At 40.6% G+C, this 23,260-nt stretch overlaps 2 protein-coding genes across 2 annotated transcripts; one reads left to right on the top strand and one right to left on the bottom strand.

The window, feature by feature from the left end:
- Nucleotides 1-1,616: 1,616 nt before the first annotated feature.
- On the bottom strand, nucleotides 1,617-21,189 carry LOC146465880 (condensin complex subunit 2-like). Its single transcript, XM_085128045.1, has 20 exons — nucleotides 20,785-21,189; nucleotides 18,489-18,573; nucleotides 18,240-18,335; nucleotides 17,865-17,976; nucleotides 17,256-17,323; nucleotides 17,027-17,107; nucleotides 16,676-16,877; nucleotides 14,582-14,670; nucleotides 13,827-13,899; nucleotides 13,449-13,525; nucleotides 12,349-12,464; nucleotides 10,128-10,276; nucleotides 9,310-9,431; nucleotides 7,662-7,784; nucleotides 6,724-6,766; nucleotides 5,979-6,040; nucleotides 5,286-5,492; nucleotides 3,788-3,895; nucleotides 2,515-2,688; nucleotides 1,617-1,936 (listed from the first exon to the last, which is right to left on the bottom strand). The coding sequence occupies exons 1-20, from the start codon at nucleotides 21,003-21,005 to the stop codon at nucleotides 1,877-1,879; spliced, it is 2,268 nt and encodes a 755-aa protein (XP_084984171.1). The 5' UTR covers nucleotides 21,006-21,189; the 3' UTR covers nucleotides 1,617-1,876.
- Nucleotides 21,190-21,272: 83 nt separating this feature from the next.
- On the top strand, nucleotides 21,273-22,538 carry LOC146465879 (uncharacterized). Its single transcript, XM_085128051.1, has one exon. The coding sequence runs from the start codon at nucleotides 21,291-21,293 to the stop codon at nucleotides 22,347-22,349; it is 1,059 nt and encodes a 352-aa protein (XP_084984177.1). The 5' UTR covers nucleotides 21,273-21,290; the 3' UTR covers nucleotides 22,350-22,538.
- The last annotated feature ends 722 nt before the right edge of the window (nucleotides 22,539-23,260 follow it).

Genomic DNA, 23,260 nt, shown 5'->3' with positions numbered 1-23,260 from the left:
GCCCCTAACGGGTGGAGCTTAGCTCGGTTCTCTGTAGCATGAAGCAACTAGGAGTATTGCTACTCCCCTCTGGATGGGATGCTAGTCCATCACAGGGTTACCCCCAGCAGTATGTCACCGTTACCCATTTATACACCTGGGTAAAGAGAGACAATGTGGAGAAAAGTTTTTCGTCTAAGGAAACAACACAGCAATGAAGATACCAACCTGGCCTCGAACCAACGACCCTCAGATTCTCCGACCGTCCGACGCTGTCGCTTCTTATATATATGTTTTCAGCATCATCCGGTTTTTAAGAGTTCCCTCGTGCGGGTGGACCGGTGAGGCTGGCTCTGCAGAGACTATGCGCCCAGTAACTCTACCCCAATGAGGGGGGTAGGGAGGAGCAGAGACGGGGGAGCATTTTGCTCAAAATAGTTTTCATTTTTTTTATTGTTAAGTTAACATGTTAAAAGGCGCGTGTTGACTTGTTTCTACTTCAAATGGATGTATCTGGCACTGTAAATTCGATGTAAATGTTAAGAAAGCTATGTTCTTATCCCCCTTTAAGGACGGTGCCTACTTTTGCTACCGCGCATACGTTCTGCGCATCTCGAGATACTCAGGTTTCCTATGGGTGGTGCTTACTAATACAGGGATATTTTTGCGCGGTTTTAAACTATGCAGAGAAAGCAGAACTTAGGAAGTGCTCTTGGTATCCAAAAAGAAAATTGGGGATAACCGTTTATTTTTCAGAGATAATAAAGCTTCATTATGGAAAAACTAAAACAAAAACAAAAACAAAAAAAAAATACTTCTTTATAAGTCGGCACCGTCCTTAAAATAAATCACTTAGTATTTTCCTCTACGTGCTCTAAGATCAATTTGATGTCAGAGAAAAGGTATCTCGTCAAATATTTGAGCGATGTGTAAGATAAATGAGATGTAATACCAAAACACAGAAATCTCCCCGACAGCGCCCCTTGAATTCAATGCACAGATCAAAATATTCTTTTATAACTGGGTCACTTCACGTAGCTAAATGTGTCTGGTTACGGCTATAGGCCTTCTAGACCTTCAGATTCTAACTAGTTACGAGTACGATCATGAATACGAGTTTTCAGCGAAGTATTAAGAACAAATATATCACAGGAGGCTTCATTTTACTCTCTGTGAGCGACGAACTTGACGCAGTTGTTTTGAACAATGATAGCTAAGCCCAATCGAGATTCCAAAAAGACGAGATCACTTACGTTTCGACGACGGCTATCTCGTTTTCCCGCCAAAATGACCCTTCTTCACTCGGGCGCTATTTGTCTACATGTATTGGAAAAACTCGGAGTCGTACTCGTGCTATTTCACCCGCCCCCGACTGACTGTACTCGTACTAGAATCTATAAGGTCTCTAAAGTAGGCAACGTTTAACAATTCGGGTTGGCAAGAACGAAATAGGTGTAAACCGTCGTTTTGTAAGACCCCATGTGAACTTCGTTTAAATAAATGGCCTTCATATTTTAACCTCAAACTTACACCCCTTGAAGGTGTTCACTCGAATATTGACCTGGGGGACCGGGGTGGGTCTGCTAGCTGCTTAAAGGAGGTTTGATTATATCGCCGATTTAGATGAGGTGATTACACTGAATAAGCATCCATTTTATTTTCGTTGACAAGCCTGTATACATTTCTTCGAGTCAGCAACGCAATGTTGACTAGTCCCTGACGAGGAATTACGGGCGTCCGACCGGCATTCTCGCCCAGAACAGGCCCTGCGAGAATTTCGTTTGGTTTGAAGAATTCTTTCACGAGAAGATAGGATCTCTCAGTCCTACCTTGAGTTTGTCATTAAGGTTAAAGAAGACACCAGGATAGAATGTCATCACTGCTTGGGATGACAGAGCTATATGCCTTGAGAAATGAAAAAATCTTCCATGCCTGGGTCACCAGTCATCATGAGGCACTGGGGAAGAAAGAATAAAAGGAACGCGTTACAAGTCTTGTTAATAGGGTTCGCACTTTTTTCCACCACAACATTCCGAGTGCATACACCTTCGAAAACTTGTTTTTAACAAGGCTATGAAGCGCGCATTTTTATGGAAACTCCCTGCCCTCGCTCGTTGGGCTGCCAAATATGTTACGTTTTTTAACGTAACATATCTTTTCTTTCTAAAGCTGTTCACCATTTGGTCGGCAAATGAAAACACAATGGTCGTAATCACTTCTTGAGGACAAGGTGCTTCATTAAAATTCACGATCTTGTTTGACGAACAACAATCCTCAAATTGTTAACGTACTAAATTTTCATAGGAGTGGCCGATAGTTGTCACTGTCAGATGACAGTTTTGCAGCGAATAAGCCATTTCCGAGTGCTTTGAGCCTCATTATGAAAGCGAGGCTAAGTGCGCTTAGCCTCGTTTTCATAATGAGGTTTAAAGCAACTCGGAAATAGCCTTTTCTTTTTGTGTCAATCTCTCAGTATTCCACGACCGTTGGGCTAATTCCCTTTTGAATTTAAACTGAACAAAGGACAAACTTTACCTTTTCGTTCGCGAGATGTAAGATGCAGACAAACGCGATGGATACGGACAGATTCTTTCCCATGTTCTTGGATAGTTTTCCAGGCAGCTGAGCGTAAAGGTCTTTAAACGATTGAGTTTGTGTTACCCTGATTTCGTCCTTTTGTTGTCTATCCTGATCTGGAGGCGCATTTTCCTACATGAAATAAAACCAAAGCGTAGTGAGTGTAGTCAGAATTCTTTGGCCATCGCAATAAATGACCAAGTCCCAGGTAACTGGAATTATAAATATTTACCGATAATTGTCTTATTTATTTTTTTTTTTGTATTTCCGATCTACCAACCCATCCGAAGACTGCTTTCCATTTGTCAGAACTGGCACGCTCGACCGGCAGTCAGTCTGTAAATCGAATGTGTCATTTTGAAGGGATGTAACTGCATTGAAATCTTGAAAAATAAACACTCCGAGAGTGGTACGCGTTAGTTTGGAGAAATTTGAAGGACTAAGATAAATTGGTACATTCCAGTTTGCGAACTGATCGATCAAGCTGGCTAGTTCTAACAAATGGAAAACGCCCTAAGAGAAAGAGGGCGATGGCAAACAACCCTGTTAGTAATAAACTGCAATTACTGGTCGAAGAGCCAAACTTTTGTTGTCAGTTGAAGAACGGGATGAGCCTTTCACTACCAAATTACAACTATGGAAACATCTAGGGTCATGGCAAAGTACTGGACAATAGCCCAGCCACATTCAGACTCAAAATGTATTAGCACCGTGTACAACAATTGTCAATCAGGAACTTAAGCAAGGACGACGGCGACGGCAACGATAACGCCGCAAAACAATAGGTTTAATGAGCAAAAACAATCTCTCCGCATGTACGATTTAAATTTTGGTACAATTCTTTGCCGTCCTCTGCAAAACAACAACGTGAAATGACCAAATTCAAGGTTTTATGGAGAACGTGAACGCACGACGGTGAATTTTTCATTTTCTTTCTTAACTTGTACGCCACTCTTACCAATTTGGTTCCTGGGTAAGTTCGCTGTTCTTGTACAGTTGGATGGGTTGAAATAATAGCGAAGTAGCGCAAATAAAATGAAGTTATATTTTCAAGTGACGTTTTCGTTGCCGTCGCCGTTGTCGTTGCTTACAGTAGAGTACCCATCAAAAGTTTCAAGCATTAAGACTTCTAAGTTAGAACTGAAAATATTTCGGCCACCCAAATGAAATCGGAAAAGGCGTTGGAGGCGGTTAAGGTAGAGAAGCAGGGAAGGCTTGCTTTAGAACAGACCTTGTTTCCCTGGCCATTTGCGGTGAGAAGTCCCCACATGGCGCTCTTTAGTTTTTTCACGTCCATCTTTTTGGCGGTTTTGGCATAGCCAATGTCAATTTTCTGAACCTGTAAGAAAGAACAAAGAAATAGAAATAAAACACTGGACACAAGCAGAGTAACAGGGCTATAATCCATAGATATAATGGTATGCCATTACTGTAAGATGAAGAAGTAAAGCCAGCCTGCAAATGAAATCAATGTAGATGAACGGCAACAACTTGGTAACAGTGCAAAAAGGAACACGGATGGATTAATAAGATTGGAAGAAATTATAGCGGACAAACGTCAGAAATGGTCAATGTCATTTGGAGGCTTTTAAGCGACTAATGATGAAACACGATTTTGCATAGATTTTTTTGTTAGTGTGCAAATGTTTTTATTTATTTTTTTCTATCCTATGATATTTTAACCCAAAAGTGTTTGAGTCATATATATTGTAATTTTTTTCTCATACCATAATAATAATTATTTTAGGTCTATACAAGGCCCCTCAGGATAACAGCCCCTAGCTGATTGGGCCACCTGTCTAAATAAAGTTCACTTACTTACTTACAATGTGCTTGAAAACCTAAGTATCCACTGCTGAATCAAACTGCCTAGTTGCAGTGTTCTGTTTTAGGCAACTACGAAATTTAATGACTTTGTTATGCCCTGATGTCTAACAAATTTCATGACCTTTCAAGGCTTCCTAAGAAACTTTCGGGTGTTTCATAACTCTTTCTTGGCCTTGGATTGTGATAGCTACAATCTTGGACGCAACTGTTAAGAAACTTTTTGTCGATCTACAAATTCCACCGCTACAGTGATACATCAACAACTCAGCCCCAACCCTCCCCCTCCTCATAATTGTTAGTCCGCGGCTGAAAAAGGGCCGTGTAATCGGCCGGCATTCAAAGCAACATTTAGTGAGGGGGTGGGGGGGGGGGGGTGGGGGAGGGGGGAGTGAAGGTTCACTCCTCTCCAGACGGTGTTTTACTTGAACAGGAAATTCCGGTATAAAAGGGGCCAGGCCCGGCCATTCTCACCTTCAATTGTCAATCAACCATAGAGCGTAAACAAATGACAAGCAACATGCCTTTTTTCTACGACCGTTACTGATAAAATTGGCTTAGTTTTCGGAATAAACCCTGTTAACCAAATAAGAAACCGATGTCTTATACGACTGCGGTGTATTATGAAATTTTGAGGTATATTTTTTTCGGAGGACGCTTAAGTCATCAACTTGCTACGACTGAACGGCGTCTAAATTTGCATCTCACACCCACAAAGGTGTGAAAGGAAGGAGTGGCGTTCCTTTTATAGCTTAACTTCTTGTTTAAGGGAGATTGAAGTCTATGCACAAAATTTCCATTTTTCTCAACTAGTTTTGTTCAAGATTGTAGCTCGCTTACGGATGTCTCATGTTTCCTTTATATGAAAGAAAGAGAATGTCAGTGAGAACTTGGTTTCAACACACCTTATTAGGCTGGGCAACCAGGCCATCCCCAGCAAACATGGTTTGATCCACCACGCTCTCGTTCGTAAAGCTGAGGCCCTGGGACGAGTCCCCGAATATCGTGTCCTGAGATAAGGGGAACTCCGCTTGAGTGAAATCACCGTCCGGTGCGTCGCCTGCATCGGCAGCACCATCAAACAGGTCATCGTCATCATCGTCAGCACCGTCCTATCAAAATAAACCACGGATTTAAGAGCTTTAAACTTAAGAGTTAAACTTGCCCTATAGATGTAAGGTGGCTGTCATACGAAATCCGAAAGTGTGACCATTCAAGTGAAGCAATTTCCTGTGGTGTTGTTTTTTGGCTGCACGAGAATTGCAGACGGTTCTACGTTTTGAGTCTGATGAAATGGAATCCGCATTCAAATGAAAACTATTGAGCAATACTTTTCCTTTCATACTTGAGGATTTTACCCGATGAAATCCTTACTGACAAAGGACTGTTTTTACTAAGTTCGCACCATTACAATAATTATTGGCTGTATTACACTACAGAAAAGGATATCCCAAAGAAGTAATTCAAATAACTGCCTGTTGTGGTTCTCGTTGTTCTGGAGTCGTTTCCCATTCAATAACCTTTACCTTCTCTTGATTTCCGAAGTGCACTGTACTCAGACAACTGCCATGAATTGCACATTACTTACTGATACTCACCTGTAGATCCGGACAGTAGTTTGCGCAGTCATTTGCATTGTCGTAGTTATACCACGCAGAGCCTGAAGGAAGATTAGCTCAAATCAGCTCACTATCTAAGGGATTAGCTTACGAGAAAAGGGTGGGATAATTTACCAGATGGCTGAAGAGTGTTTCTTGAATAACCGGAGAAGTTTGGCCTTGCCCATACAAGTTACAATAAAAAGGGAACAGCTTGGCAAATGCTTGCTTTGTTTAGTTTCAGGGTGTTGCCGGAGTCAGCCTTGTCCCAAAGTCTTCTTTCGCTTTGTACAATCGATCGTCACTGTGTCATATAAAGACTTTAATGTTAATGACAGCCGAGGTGGCCTCTCTTATAAGCCTGGCGGTTTCTTGAGGTCTCCTCGCCATTATTGTAAATTCTATCATTTCTTCTTGTTTTTAGTAAGGCAAATAAATGATGATGATTTTTTATTGATGATGATGATGATGATGATGATGATGATGATGATGATGATGATGATGACGATGATGATGATGTTGTTATGATTGTCAACACCACACTACTATGTTGACGGTAAAGGGTTAAGGGGAGGGGTCCACTTTCGGTCAGACTACACTTTGTTCAGTCTGAGACCCAGTAGGCGTCGTAGTGATGAGAAGGCAATGAGCCATTACTAACTAAGCGGGGAACAAATAATAACCTCAACAGTAACGATAAAATAGCCATCATCAACCAAACCAGTGTTTGAACTTGTATACTTACCATCATCTCTGAGCTCTGTTTGTGCTTGCATTTGACGTTTTACCTAAGATGAAACACATCCATGTAAGAGGGTATGTATGACAAAAAGCAAGGACTTCAAATAGCCACCTTCAGATTTGACTTAACTACGAGTCAACATTACGACTTTTCCAATCTAGTTTGCGTGCTTTAGATAACCACTTGTCCACCAATCTTGTTTCTAGGGTCTCCTTATCTGCTGGTAAACAACAGAAAGGAACGAGAGTTTTGGGGATGTGACTGATTTGAAATTTGAAAGTCGTACTCGTACTCAATCTCGTACTCGTATTCCGGTCTGAATGTCCGTATTGTCGTGGATACGGAGGTTTTTGCGTTTTCAATGACACTTCAGATGGATGTTCAGCAGGTTATCCAGGAAACCACGAAAAAGCGCAAGAAAGCCACACTGAAAGCGTCAACACATACTCCTTCTCACCATGGTACGCCTTTTAGAGGATGCTTTTTATTTATACGGGGTTTGTTCTCTTTTGGGCTTGTAAAAATCCATAAATTTCCATGACCTTTTCAAGTTTTCCATGACAAAGCGTTTGCATTTTACAGTCTCAAAATGCGCAGTGTTTATTTCTATTGCGTAAAAATCTGTTTCTTTGTTCCTTTTCGTTCTTTGTTTTTTTTAATTGTTCCTCTTCTTCCTTTTTTATTCCCTAAAAGAATGCTTTCTTAGCGATTTTTCCCATAAACATAATTTTCAATGACTTTACATGACCCACAATTAAAATCCATGACTTTCCAGGCCTGGAAAACGAAATTACAAAATTCCATGACTTCCCATGTTTTTCATAACCCGTACGAACCCTGATATAGTCAGCATTACCCTCATTTTGTTAATTTTTCGATAACAATGAAAAAGATTATTTAACATTTTTGCTACAAAGGACAGTTCTGAACGCGTTACTCACCATTATTTTTGGTTTGATGAAGAGTCTAAAAAGCTTATCAGCATCGTAATGAAGGTCTTCAGGCAAGGTTGTTTTGTCTGCAGTGTATTTTGCTAAGGTTGATTTGGATAAGGTCGTCGCAGCCTGCAGAAACAAAAACAACGCAAATACAGTCGGATAAGGGGTTATCTTCTAAAGAAACTGTGATGTTGCGTCAGTGGGGAGTAGAAACGAATGTTTGGTTTATCGATAGAGTTGACAACTCAATTAAAGGGGCAGTGTCACCTATTTTAGTGTCACTTTGAATGGCCAAAAAACATACTTCAATCAACGGAATCGTTTAAATAATGGTTCAGTTTTGTTAACAATAACACCACCAGTGCACAGAAACTAGTTTTAGTTACGTTTGGCTGTGGATGGCTCGGATGGAAATGGATTACAACTTGAAAAAATTGGCCAGTTTTTTCAAGTTCTTCTTATGTATTTTAGAGAAGTCGCTAAGAACCAATTATGGTTAGTTCTTCCTTGCAGAAATCCCCGTGTTCTAAGAGCAATTTCATGTTAGCAAAATGTACGTTTTTCGTCAAATGTTCAGTGAGCAGTTTTGACCAAAATACAGCAAAATCGCCGTGACAGTGGCCCTGTAAGGTAAATTGGCCACCGTAAAGAGATTCTGTTCTATACGGTGGCCAATTTACTTTTAGTTATCACCTCTGTTGATAAACCAAACATTCACATATACAGTTGGACTGTGTAATTCTCAAGTAAGCCCCCCCCCCCCCTCACCCCTCCTAAACTGCTAAAAGGCTCAATTTACTTGTAAGCATCGCTCAGCCTCGTTCTCAGTCCACATAGCTGTTATCGGCCCAGCCGATCAGCTGAATGGATTGGGTGACGTCACATCTGACCGCGTGCCAAGGAGGACTGGGGACGAGGCTCTGTTCTCTCATGCCGCGTCGTTCTGTACACGTTTCCCATGGGGATGATTTACAAACAAAAATAACACACCAAACCTAGTGATACAATTTATCCTGTGTGGCAGGCGTAACCAGGGAGGGGCAGCCAAGGGGAGACAAAAAGTGAGAGGGGGGGAGTGAGGACTCACTCCCCTCCCCCTCCCCCTCCCCCTCTCCGACTATCGCTATTGCCCCTCGAAAGTACAAGTAAAGGCCCGCTGAAAGTATCAACGTCATAAATAACTTGACGTTCGATACGAAAGACAATAATAAACTAGTAATAATCAAAGAGTAGTGAGTACGTTCGATGATGTCCATCCCAGGCTCTCTTTCCTTTGCCAAGTTGGTGATGATGTCATCCACCCCTTAGCAGTATCTGCGGGGGATGCCAGATACGCGTCCCAAGACCCACAGATTCGTTGACTGCCCCATACAATCTCGACTCCAAACGCAATAAGGAGTGCGTTCTTTCTACGTCGAACGCAATAAAATAATCGTTTGTCTCACGATGTAGTCCCCTAAAATGTAGATAGCGACGTTTCGTTTCGTCGGCTGTGATTATTGTTCACAACAGGAGACAGGAGCAATTGCGGACCGCTAAGCGGCTGTTATGCAAAGAAAACTAGTTTTCATATGAAAAGTTTTGCACTAAGCCTCGGTTTCATAACGACGTTTACACCAACTACTGTTTACTAAGTCATCGCAGGACATACCCTTCCTTTTGCAAAGCTGCTTTCAAAATCCACTTCACTGTCAAACTTTAGGCTAAACGGTTGCTTCTTCGGTCGCTTCTTCTTGTTTTGTTGTTCAGCTGCCGATGCTGAGTTCATTAAGCCTACATCGTGAGAGAAAAAATTGCAAATTAATATTAATAAAAATAATTAACTGGTGATCATGACTTATAAGGGAATTTAAAGTCATTTTGATTTCTTTTGAGTTTGAAAATGTTCATCGTCAGTCCTGGGGCTCCACATGCTTGGATGCAGGAAGAACGTTTGCAAAAAGACCCTACATTTTTACGAAAAATAACTCTCTTTAACCCAATATTACTAAAACTGTAAGTACATCACTGCAAAGCGTAAAATTACCCGATGTCTACACGATTGTCCTATAGCTTAAGGTTTTCTCTTGATCATGGTAAAAAGAGATCATCTTTGAGGGACAAAATCAGATAGTCTCCCTCGCGATGAAACGAGCATATGGTAGACGGCAAACGTGATGCACAATCTGCCTAAATGTGTCTAATGCCCGTTGCGGCCGGAAGCGAAGGGGCGGCTGTATTTGTGAGCAGCAATAGACTAGACAGTTCAATTTGCTTCCCAACCCTAATTTATGCACTTTCCTTTTTTTTTTCTTTGAGAAAATCTCAAACAACCCAGGGTTTTAACCGGTGAACGGAAAGTTCGTTGGTTTAATTAACCACCTATCTCATGATCGGCTTTGATCTGATCATCTCATGGTTAACTACGGTTTTAAATTTAAGCACTGATCTCATGATCTCAAAGCTGAACACTGCAGTACATGCATGTACCTTTAGAAAACCTGGAACGAAGTTTCCAGTGTTGCGGTCCCGCCCAGGTAGACATGACATCGGACTTGAAGTATGAGTAATCACTTGGCTGAGAAGACAGCTCCAGACACAGAGTACCTGCGGTCGTAGCGGCAGAACCAAGATCTGTTCTGTGAACCAAAAAATAGTACGTAAATGGATGGACTAATTTTAAATTGGGGTCCTTTGTGAAGATGCAGTTGTATAGTTGAGGTGATAGATAGCCAACGAGCCGCGTAGCGCCTCGTTTGATTGTTTGATTAGAAACAATCAAGAAATATTGCTAGATCTTGCTGATTTCGCTTTGCAAGAACAAAGGTTTCAACATTTGTTTCAACACTCGTTCTCAAACTCATTAATATAATTCATCAAGAGAACACAAAGAAAATCACTACCGTGACCGTGGTTTGGATATGTGATCCTAATTACCATAAAAGTTTGCCAACTTTAGCCTTGAATTTCTCCAAGAATTATTGATCATTTGAGAAGCCATATCAAACACTCGAAAGTGTGTTTCATCAGATATCCAAACTGCTCGAAGTCGTTTAAAAAAACTCGGCTGCGCCTCGTTTTTTCAACCTACTTCTCAGTGTTTGGATATCTGATGAAACACTCTTCCTCGTGTTTGATATATTACTTCAACATTTTTTTGAGCCAAACGGTAAATTGGTATAAATTTTCATACATGCATATCCTTTATTTAAACACGATAGGGTTAAAGCTCAGAGCTTGTGGGGTCGTGTGAAAATAATTACAATACGAAACTATATTAAAATAGTGATAACATTACTTACAGAACACAAAAAAGAGAATATTCAATTAGTTTCTAAGAAAGAGAAATGTTCACATGAGTTCGCGTATTTACATGTAAATAATTGACTACAGCAATTAAGGGAAAAAAAAGTAGAATATTTAGAGGCATTTGGTTAACCAGAAAAAATAACTGATTCATCGCGAAGAACTGGGAATAAATGTTGAACGAAGTGTGTAAATGGCTTCAACTCCATCCAACATTTTCGAGAACAAAGGAGATGTTGGAGCGATGTTGAATTTATAATGGGCTGGCTAACTTGCATTCAACAGGTCATGGAATTTGGAAGGGACAGCTGTGAAAATGTTTTTCGTAATCCTATCTGCAATGCATCACTTGCTTTTGCTGACGGTCAAGAGGCCAGAATGGTTGCAGATAGGATTACGAAAAACATTGTCACAGCCGTCCCTTCCAAATTCCATGTCCTGTTGAATGCAAGTTAGCCAGCCCATTGTAAATTCAACATCCCTCCAACATTTCCTTTGTTCTCGAAAATGTTGCATTTACACACTTCGTTCAACATTTATTCCCAATTCTTCGCGATGAACCAGTTCTTAGCAATTTTAGACCGACTGTTGAAATCATTTGAACGGCCTCCACGGGTTTCATTATCAACACTTGACCAACATTCGTTCAATAAAATGTTGCTCAAGTGTTAAAACTGTTTAAACGGGCCTTCATCTGTACCCTTTACGTTGACTTCAAATTATGAACCTTTTGCTAATCTTGTTTACTTGACTAAATAAATGCCTGGGGCCGACCTATTTCAAACTTGGTACTTTAAGGGGGCATTGCAATAGGACATATTCACTATGGCGTCATTTGACTACAACTACCAGAATCCTTCAGTTTTTTGTTTTCTCACGCCAATTAGAGCTATTGTTCTTTGCTGTCCACTGGGATTACAAAATTTGAATTTGAAAAGGAAAACGAAATGAATTCTGGTAGTTGTAGTCAAGTGACGCCATCCTAAAAAGGCCTATTGTAGTTGTGATAGAGTGGTTAATTTTTTTTGGGGGGAAGGGGTGGGGGCGGTGGTGTAAATGGAAAAAAATTAGGACATGTTTATTACAAACACATGTGGCACAACACATGATTTCATTAACATGGTGGGAGGGGTAAGAGGTCGCAAATTCAATGCTGTTAAAACAAATTTCAAACATTAATTTTAAAAGAAACCTTCATTATCTTCCTTTCAACTTCAAAACTTTCACCCCTCTCTTTGACCTCTTTTAACATAAAAGCTTGGGGTTTTTATTTCTTCTGGGAATGCTTGGTACAAGAGGAGGTAAATAACATTAAAAGATGTACTCAAACAAATGGGAATGATTGTTTTTTTTTTAATTTTTAATAATTGACCTAAAGCCAATCTACTTGCAGTAGAAGACAAACCTTCCATCCTGGGAGGTAACCATTCTGGCCTCTTGACCATCAGCAAAAGCAAGTGATGCATTGCAGATAGGATTACGAAAAACATTTTCACAGCCATCCCTTCCAAATTCCATGTCCTGTTGAATGCAAGTTAGCCATTGTAAATTACACTACACATTCCAGAGTACACCATTGAAACAGCTGACTTCTGAGTGTTAAATCTGAGTGTCCTATAAAAGCCTCATTCTTGAGAAAATCACAGAAAATTGGCCAACTCGTTTGACTTTACAGTTAAACCTTTCAAACTTCGAACCTTCATTGTCAATCACATTTTCACTAAATTAGTCATGGGAAATTATCTACATGTACAGTGGAACCTTGATTAGGGAAATTGGTTTTTTATGTTGAGGTTCTGTTCCATACATTTTAAAAGGCCGGGCTGGAAAACATAGTTTGTTGTACTGAGGACTTTGTTTTATAGATCAGGTTCGTTAAATCAAGGTTCCACTGCATTGGTGAGCTCGCCTTTTAACTTAATTAAAATGTCATGCCAGTAACTGTGAATAGTGCTGTTTAGGTTTTGTTTGACTGTACAATGTTATGGTGGCTCGGACATGTATGTATAGTGCCATCTTTTGATTTCTGGCTTAGAAATGTTGAGCTCAAGGACATTCCACTCCAGGACATGCCTACTTTTGTTACTGCGCATAAGCTCTGTGCATCTTGAGATACTCGGGTTTCCAAACGGTGGTGCCTACTAATACAGGGATATTTTTGCGTGGTTTAAAACTTAATGAGGAGAAGCAGAACTTAACAAGTGCTTTTGGTATCCAAAAAGGAAATTGGGGGTAACCATGCATTTTTTCAGAGATAATAAAGCTCCAATTTGGGGAAAAAAAAAAAACATCATACATTGCTTATGTATTTTTTACTGCTTTTAAGAAATCAATATTATTGTTGCTTAATTATCTCTAAAAAAGGCGTGGTTACCTCCAATTTTCTTTTTGGATTCCAACAGCCCTGGCTAAGATCTGCTTTTCCCACATAGTCAAAAACCGCGCAAAAATACTTGGTATTAGTAGGCACCATCCTTAAGAACTGCAGTTACACATAACACTCACCTCTCCCATGTCAGGCATATCATCGTCACCATAGTCATCACCCATTGTTTCTGGAAAGTCGCACTCTGGCTCTGTAGCTATAAATATTATTATATACGTACAGTTTTGAGGTTCTAAAAAAAACATTTTCAGCTTCAGAGTTCAAGCATAATTAATATATTGAAACATGCAGAAATCAGTCAGATAAATTAGCTGAGAAATTTTGTAAGTTTCTGGGTCCTGAACTAAACTACTTACTGGTACAATGTAACTAGACATTTAGATTTGTGTGTTCATTCTAAAATAGGTACAGTTGTATGATTTCATCATGGTGGCACCAAACATTTTCTCAGGCTACGCTATGGATGTAGGACGTAGGAAAGGTTATTGGTTTCTCACCTGGTGCATTGACATCAAATGCATGTTCATTATTTTCCAGTTCTGCCACCATTTTGCTATAATTGGTATTAGCCTACAAATACAGTTGAGTAGAAACTCTAATTAATCAGACAGCCAACAGCTACAAGGAGCAGGCAAGTTGCTTGACACATATTTGGCCTACTGGTCTAATCAGATGCAAAGGACAAAAACAAATAGGATAAATTAATGAATGTCACTGTCCAATGACGCGGACTGCAACACCAGCAGGGGGTGGGGGGTGGGGGCAAGATCTAAGCTCACAGAGGTGCAGCTTGGCCCAGCAAACCCCGGCATAGTTTGTGACAAAAACCTTAGGTTACCCACCCTATTCAACACAAAATGCATCATTCTGTGATTCTGTTGAAGACTATCACAGCATGGCACTGCAAACAAAACTTTTTCTATCAGCAATGTTTTTAGACTATTTTGCTAAGGCTGGTGTTGATAGGTTGGTTTGAGAAGTATCCTGAAGTTCTGCCTACTAGGTTAAGCAGGACATTCAAACAAGATATCCTGTTTTAAACAAAAGGCTTTGGAAACCATATCCCATTATCGGTAAATAAGGGAATACCTCCCCCAAGCCTCCAATTGGGCATGCAAAGAAAATATTTATATCTCATGTCATTTTTATTCAGGCCAATCAATAACTGGTAAGCTCAGTTACAAAATAATTTCTTACCCTGGAAATTTACCCTAATTATTTTAGGATAAGGAAAAGTCCATGAACAGTGTACCTCTCCATTTCTTGTCCAATTGGTGAATTCAAAATCAGCAAAATGAGGACAAATCTGCAGTCCTTGAAAGTTTACATGACTGTAAACATCTGAAACAACAATGCAACACACCTAGTTACAATGTACACTGTCTAACCAGCATGTTATGTTGAACTGTAAATGAAGGGCTGGGAGCATAACCGACTTATGTCGAATTTCAGCCCATTTTTCAATGTTGCTTGGATTTGTCCAAACTTTTGCATGTGAACTGCAATTTGATTGAAAACCATCGTCCAGTATTTTTTCACGCCAATTTGTGTTTTGCATTAATGCCATTGAGAAATTTTACCATCTTGTAAAGATATATCGGTAACATCATAGACACTGGATGACCAAGAGCACAATGCACTGAGTATTAAATACTTGTATTCAATATACACTTGTTGTCTTTCAAACACGGCACATGAAAGCGGTCTTTTTCGCGAGAGCAACGAAAAGAATGCTGTCACGCTTTTATTTGATTCTGTTACAAACTACCATGTGCGTGACAGGAATGTCAGAAATGTAAACAGTTACATTCTCCAAGAGAAAATGTGTCCATTTCCTGGCGTAAAATCCAGCTTTGTTCCATTTGTTGACATATCACTCTTGATAACGCAAAAAACTAGCATTCCACACGATTAACAGGAAGACATGTAGCCATTTCAACGATTAACGACATTTCTATTAAAAGGTACTGACTATCTATTCTTGTCACGAGCAGTCGGTGTTAACCGTTGAAAATCTATGTTAAACGTACTTTCATTGAATCATTGCCTTGAAATTGGAAAGTTAATCGTTACATACTGAATTTCAAGCCTGGCAAACCACAACTAAGGCTTGCAAAACACCTTGCACATGGCGGGATTTGCCGCGGGATTTGATAATCGAATTGAAAAATTCGCCACGGCACAGTCATCACTACCAAGGAGGGATTCTTTGGACAACATTTCGACCAGTTCCTGTGAACTGCATTCATCAATTTCATAACTTTTCAAAAGATCCATAGATGTCGTGCGTTTACAAACTTCACCAAACAAAAGTGAAACCAACTAGCCAGTACGATACGCAAGTTGTTTATCCCGACCGCCATGATCTATTTTGGGCTTGTTACAACCCGCAAAAGCAAACCATGATGTCATCACAAACGTTACTTATAGAAACAACAACTGGTGCGACTAAACACGGCTAGTGGACAGTGGAAACTTTTAGGCTACCGATAATTTGGAAAACGAGTCTGACGTGGACAAAACCTATAAATAATTTGCCTTCCAAACGCGTTCACTTGTACACAAGCAAACTACCAAATCCCCTTCCCCCTGCCCCTGACTCAATGTTGTCTTTTGGATCACGAACAGTTTCCTGGCAAGCATCACTTGCCACATCAACATTGCATAAGGGGGAGGGGGGGAGGGAGAAGTAACTGTGTAGAATTATGAAGGGAGAAACACAATGTTGTCTTTTGGGTCACGAACAGTTTCCTGGCAAGCATCACTTGCCACATCAACATTGCATAAGGGGGAGGGCGGGGAGGGAGAAGTAACTGTGTAGAATTACGAAGGGAGAAACAGTAAGTGAGTGGTTTTTTGGCTGTCTGTGTTAGGTTGTCATTGCATAGGGGGAAGGGGGTGGGAGGGAGAAGTAAGCAAGTGGTTTTTGTTCTGTTCGAGTTGGGTTTTCTCAAGGAGTTTTGTCCACGATTGTAAATCCGCGAAATGTTTTCAAAACCAGGGAGAGCCAAAATTCGGACAAATCCAAGCGAAATCGAAAGCTGGGCTAAAATTCGACATCAAGGCGGTTATGCTCTCAGACCTTCAAATGCAACACCCTCAACCTAGCAGAGTCACTTCGATCTTTTTTTTTAGATAAGTCGGGAAACAGGCCCAATTTTCACCGCTCCCTTGGGTCCAGCTTTCCTCCCCAAGAAGAGACTCTTCAGGGGTGAACGTGGGCTCATTTCCCGAGCAGCGGTGGGTAATCGAGCATAGTCGGGAAAGAGCATTATCTAGCACAGATCGAAGCAACTCTGCTAGCAAAGAAACGAGACCTTGACAGTAAATTGTAAGTGTTTCTCACCTCGGAGTTCAGAGAGGTCAACCATGCTACTATCCTGTGTGGTTCGTCCTTCCGATGATGCATCCCTTGTTGCCATGGTTACAGTTGTAGAGTCAAGCAGAAGCTCGCAGCTATCATCACGAACAAATAAGTGATTCAGCAAAAGGCCTCCGGCACCACCTTCATCAAAAGCCGCTGATGTTTTGTGAAACAATGGATCAACCTGCAAAAAGAACACAGTCACTAAAACCTTAAATCACAGCAATCATGTAAAAACTATGTTGATCAGTGTTTATAGCAGCAAAATTAATCTATTATCAGACGGCGCAATTCTGTGAAATTCATCTGTCCCTACTTGAACTCACAACTCACCTCAAAAGCTAAGTCAAACTGGTTGACATTCAGGTTTTTGAGATTTGTCTCTATGGTATTTCCAGGTCTATGGTGGGCAGCCTTGAAATAAAAGGGATTTTTCAGTCAATTTAAACTAAATTACAAAATAAATCCTTTTGAAAATTACATGAACCATATCATCATGCTGTAGAATTTGTAAAAATAGATAAAGAAAATAAAAAATGGAGATATACATGTCTGCACTTACCTTTTTCCCTTTCTGAGGTCCTTGTTGTTGTTCTCCATTACCTTCAGCTACAGCATTTTCATCTCCCTCTGTGAAAATCAAATAAATAATGAGATATAAAAGAATAAATTAAATTAATAATAAAACAAATGGGAATATCAGTGGCACATATATACATGTATAGAGTGGCTCTCCGTCCACTATATCCAGGTCAAATTGGAATTTGAAAATGTTGGTTTTTGTGGAGGGAGGAAAACAGGAGTACCCAGAGAAAAACCCTTGGAGCAGGCTGGAGGACGAGAACCAAAAACAAACTCAGCTCACATTTTGTATTATGGCGTCAACTCCGGGAATCAAACCCGGACTACATTGGTGGGAGGCAAGTGCTCTCATCACTGTGCCATCCCCGCTCCCAGAGGTCATACTGCTAGTACAAAAACAGCTCCAACAAAAAATATATTTCAACAAGATTTATGTAAAATCTGACCATGTCTTGTCAGGTGTTATCATTATTTTGGAAATAATTTTTATTAGCAATAAGGAAAGAAAAGACGAGGAAGCCTTATGACTTGGTGCAAAGGCACTCCAGATCTCCAACCTGAACATTTCAGGTTCTTTTAGTGCGTTTACCTTGATTGTCAGCTCGTCCTAAACCTCCTAACATCTTATAGGCTTGTGCGTGGATGGAATCAACACGGCCAGCATAAATTTTAGCACTTGCATCCAGCGTGCAACTTGCAACCTGTGACAAATTTAATTTAACCAAATGAGAGATGCATCTTTTGATGCACATGCGGCAAAAAATTTTTTTGTCCAGTCTGGACCAAGTAATTGTAAACGATGCCCAGGTCAACAGAAGTGGTCTGATTAGCTACGAATCCCCATGGCAAGGGGACAGGACAGACAAGTTCCTGGTTTCCAGGCAAGAGGACTCCAGAAGGTTAATAAAAATCTGTGAAGCTCCCAAATGCCAGAGCCCATGGATAAGCCAAGTGTTTATCTCACCTGAAAGTTGGTCATGTCTCCTTCTTTCACTGTCTTGATCAAGTCTTGCATGTAATCAATCAAGTGCAAGCCAAATGCATTCTTTGCATTGATTTTCTACCAAAATAAAGAAAAAAGAACCAAAGAGTTAAACTGACTTGTACCACTTCAATTGAGCCTTGTCAAACAAAGACAGATGGTAGCTGAATACTAAACTAGATTCAAAATGTCAGAACCAAATATCAACTACTGATAAATGAATTTACGTACATTTTCAGTTGATAACTTGATGCAGTTGGAGTACAAGTCTTTTAACTGAACATTGGTTAAACCATTGGTTCCTGTAGTCTGGCTCCTGTGAACAAAATCATAGTTGAAACAGAAACATGTGAGGCTGGTACACAGGTACTAATATACAAACAAAGACTGTCATGCGGTGCAACACACACACAAGACCAGGCAGAGAAAATAATGTTTATCAAATAATACATGCATGATTATGGAAATGTGCTGCCCTATAGATGTCACCTTTTGCTTGTGGTTATCACATGCATTATAAACATCCTCATGCTTATACATGCTTACAGTGTATGTCATACATGTAAACCAGCTATTAACAGACACCAAATAAATATTGCAACCTTGTTCCCAGGGTCTCTCTTCTTCCCACTCCCAAGAGCGAGGAGACCCAGGGAATGAGGTTGTAAATACTGAACTGATGCTCATACTAGCTAGATACCTTGTTTTTCAAAACTAAAGGTGTTGCATTGTTGAAGAGGACCAGCAACACAAAGCACAAGAGTTAATATTACAGAGTGAAAATAGGCTGCATTGAAGTAAAACCAGTCTTGGCTCAAACTGTTCCTTTTTCCTAGTGCTCAACCTTTTGCCAACACTGTCTTATATCTGGTATATACCTCTTGCACGGCATTTGTGCATAATTATATATTCCCCATGGTTAATGGATTTAGGTATTGTATCAGTTCAGGTGACGATGTTTCTGCCTAATTACTCCAGTGTGATGGTGCTTGTTGCTTGGCTCCTGACAGGGGCGGTTCCTATTTGCAAGTAGCCTGAGTATCAGGCCTTCCTAAGGGGAGGGGGGAAGGGGAGGGGGAGAAGAGGAAAGGAAGGCCTGACACAAAACCTTTCAGAAGTTTGTGTTCAACGTCCGAATTTTGGACGTTGGCGCTGATTGGACAAAACACAAAAGGTTACGTCACACCGCCGGAAACAAAAATTATCATGATAGACTAAACAATGCAACTGTCGCATGTTTTGTATTTTGATATCAAATATCATTTCTGTCATTTCTGGGTTACGAGTGCTGCGTTTATCGCCTGTTGAACAACCGTCGTTCTTATACCCGTTGAGGCATTTTATTTGGGTTTGGTACGTTTGGCTTGTTTCAGTGCGTCCGGCCGGTGACAGTACAGCCTCTCTAGTTAGGATTTGAACTGTTTAATAATCTTCATCCGGCCGCCTATTTGTTTTCGTAGCTGAGATCTTGTGTTTCTTATCACAGCTATTTGTCTTTTGATTAGTTACGGCTGCGTTTTTGTCATCACTTCTTGCCATCCTGAACTGTGAGATTTGTATTTTCCTCCTGTAATGAAGCTGTATTTAGTCCTGAATTCTGCTCAGTGGTGCTCAACAGAAAATATTTTGTTTGGAGAGACTTTTGCAATGGAGCTGTCTGTGTAACTTCAATTCATATCTCTCACAGCGGTCATCGCTGACATGACAGTTGCATGACCGGAAGTTATTTGGATTGGCTACTATTTACGGCGAAGCGTCATGCTCATTGAGGGGGCGGAATACTCGTCTCAATGCTTTTGTGTCAGGCTTTTCTTCCTTTTTCCCCTTCCTCTCTTCCCCCTCCCCCCCCCCCCCCCGAAAAGCCTGATACTCAGGCTAATTTGCAATATGAATGTATTACAGCGTAATCAAAGGACTTTTTTAATTTTTACTTGCTTATGTATTACAAAACCTTGTACAGGAATTATGGGAAATGATTTTTGGGACTTCGACAACCCACTGCTTATTACAGAGGGTGATCATTTGATATGCACTTAATACAGGTTCGACTGAAATTCCAGTATAACCTACAAGAAAATATTTCCACAGAATGGCTTACATGGCTGCAGATTTGTACAGTTAGCTTCCATGCATTACTCAGTGTGTTAACAGTGTGTGGCAAGCAACTACAGTGAACATTACCAGCTACTTAGAGTTTGATCTTAAAAATGACCAAAGACAAGAAGGCTTATAAGCTTGATGACAGCCCTGAAAATAATTGGATCTCTACAAAATCGAGCAAGATGCATCTTTTCCTTCTGCGCCGGATCGGGCCAATAACAATCATATTTATACCTGGTCTGACAAATTATCAACATGATCGATCATGATTATATTATTAACACTGACAGTGGTTCTATTTTCAAGAAAGTAGTAAAGGCAAGTTGATAAATCAACTTACTACTAAATCTAAACGCTTACATAAAGTGACAAAGCAAAGTTTAGCTTAAGCTTAATTAACACGAAATCTGAAGAAATCGAAGCTTACCGTTCGCTATCAAGACGACTTGCACTCCTTGGTGTGGCCGGACTTTGAAGGGTTGCAGATGTCACTTTGGAAAGGCGTCTTTGTCTTTTTTCAGCCGCGTCGTCATTCTCTGCTAAATGAGTTTTTGGTGTATTGGTGCTTGTCAGAACAATTCCACGTCGTCGCCTCGCATTTGGAGAAATAAAGTCCGGCGTTCGAAATGGCGAAGCAACGTCCGCCATTTTATCACGTACCGTCAGACGAAAAAAAGTGAATTCGAAGGCAATTCGAAGAAAGAAAGCGGCAATAAAGAAACGGTGGCCTTAAAATTATCTTAATGGACAAAATTAACACACAAAATCGACAATTCAGTAAGAAACCGGTTGAATGCTCTTTCTAAAATTGTACTTCGCGCTCAAAACAACCGACTCTCTAAAATAATCACGTGACTATTCTCATGGGAGAAAAAAAATTACTCTCCCTCCCGACCCTGCTTCAACTTCAGAACTTTGCAGTAATCAAAGAAGATGGCTGGTTTCGTGACGGCAAATCGCTGGGCAACGGGGGTAGAAACTCATAAAACTTCAGATGGAAGAATATTGTGTACAGGAGTTGGATGCGTTGGATGTTTCCCAGAAGTATTTTCTACCGAAGCTAGCGAGCTTGGAGTATGTGATGTTGATTTGAGGGGAAGTATTTTAGGTCTCCAACCTTTTTTGGACGAAGAAAATTCCCGGGAAAACGCAAAGAACTTTTCAAAGAAACAAACGAGGATTAAACCAAGGAAAAGGGGACGTAGACGAACAATCGACAAGGAGCGGGATTCTTCTGCAGAAGATACAAAAGGCCAAGCCGAAAGTAACAAATCTGCCGCCAAATCTGAAGAATCCAGGCCATCGAAGGAATCTATCAATACAGTTGCAACCCAAACAAAACTGTCCGATTTGGGAATTGATACAGAGCGTGTGCTTTTAGAAAACTTAACCGACGGATGTAAACAAGATTTGCTCACTTTTGAAGAAGAAAGCAAAGCCAACAAAGAAGGAATCCCTTCTGGTAATGAGAGACAAAGTACTGATAATTGCAGCATTGTTAATGTTGACGACACTGTAAACAAACCAAACAGGAATTCACAGGGTCTGTTTGATCAACAATCACCTGGCTCAAGATTCGCAAAAATCCACGATAAAATGTACATTGTAAGTAGAAAAGACATTGCAATGAGCTCGTGTGATAATCTGATGCGCGAAGATGATTTTTTCGAGAACATCAAGGACGGAGCAAGCGTGACAAAGCAACATCGTTCGTCGCGCGGCGAAGATGCCGTATGTTTTTTCTTTGCATTAGAGTACTACAACAGTCAGCGAATTTTACCGCATTTTAGGGTAATGGAAATCGTCGAGGCGCTGAGCACAGTCGTGGATCTCAACGACATCAAGTGTGTCCAAAGAATTTCTCGGCGCTGGTATATAGTTTTAAAAAGCCGGAAGTATGTCGGACTATTGCGAAACAGTGGTCTGAAGTTGAGGGGACGCGTGTATCAACTTATTGATGATGTTGATAGTTACTTTGATGCAGTTGGGTAGAAGTCACTTGTTCTATTCTGGTGAACTGTCAATCGTTATCAGTCACCTTCAGGTTTTTATCCACTTACGAATTCTGATTATATATAGGCCAATGATAATTGTCCAGGCAAGATTGACAGTAAACGCTCTACAATACAGGCTGACACAATAATCGAACAAAAATGTTAATAAAAAATGTCAAGGTAATAATATAGTATTGTCTTCTCTCCAAGACCATGTCATTTTCACTGCCTGGCCAGGGTTAATGTACAGGGCTTGATGACAGTGCAGGGTGAGGTGTGGACGGTTGGGGAAGGGTTTAGGAATCCAAGAACAGATTGGAAAGTGGTGTAAAGTGACATGTGAAATAGGAAGAAACAGGAGGACATTTTTCATGCTGAATTTGGGAAATGCAAAGAGGGAGGAGTGGCTAAAGCAAGGGTAGGAATTATGAGAAACTCAGTACAGGAAGCTGGGAGCCCAAGTCCCAAGCCACGCCACAAAATAGGTAGGAAATTGGAAAGGAGAATGTGACCAAATTCCTCTCTTCCCTGTCATGTAGCCTGTGAACAGGCTTCCTGGGTGCACTGAGATGGTGCTTCCGCCATCTGAGCAGGCGTGGGAAGCCAGTTCGCAGGCTACCCTCTCATGTTGTAAATCACGGGGAGAAATGAGGCCTCTGCACACACTAGGGCATTGAAACAATTCATTGCAGCTGCCAAGAGTCCAATGAAGGGAATAATGGAACACAAGTATGAATTTAAAAACTAACTATTAATCTTCTGCCCTATCCCACACTAGTTACTTTTGTGCAGGCTGTTTGTCTCACTGCTTGATAAATAATCACACTGTTTCCATGCAAAACTTCTTTTTATTGCATCCCACCTTTTTATGATATACTGCTTTGCAAAACCCTGTTTCCAGAGTCTTTC

The sequence above is a fragment of the Pavona decussata genome, unplaced genomic scaffold, assembly GCF_977016875.1.
Source record: "Pavona decussata unplaced genomic scaffold, jaPavDecu1.1 SCAFFOLD_155, whole genome shotgun sequence".
Lineage (NCBI taxonomy): Eukaryota > Metazoa > Cnidaria > Anthozoa > Scleractinia > Agariciidae > Pavona > Pavona decussata.
The sequence above is the reverse complement of the archived record's forward strand: the minus strand, read 5'-3'. Positions and strand labels throughout refer to the sequence as shown.

Coding starts and splice junctions, on each gene's coding strand:
- LOC146465879 (XM_085128051.1), top strand. CDS start 21,291: ATGGCTGGTTTCGTGACGGCAAATCGCTGGGCAACGGGGGTAGAAACT.
- LOC146465880 (XM_085128045.1), bottom strand. CDS start 21,005: ATGGCGGACGTTGCTTCGCCATTTCGAACGCCGGACTTTATTTCTCCA. Junction 13,526..13,826: donor ATTTGATGTCAATGCACCAG/GTGAGAAACCAA, acceptor TAATATTTATAG/CTACAGAGCCAGAGTGCGAC. Junction 1,937..2,514: donor TACATCTCGCGAACGAAAAG/GTAAAGTTTGTC, acceptor TTTCTTCCCCAG/TGCCTCATGATGACTGGTGA.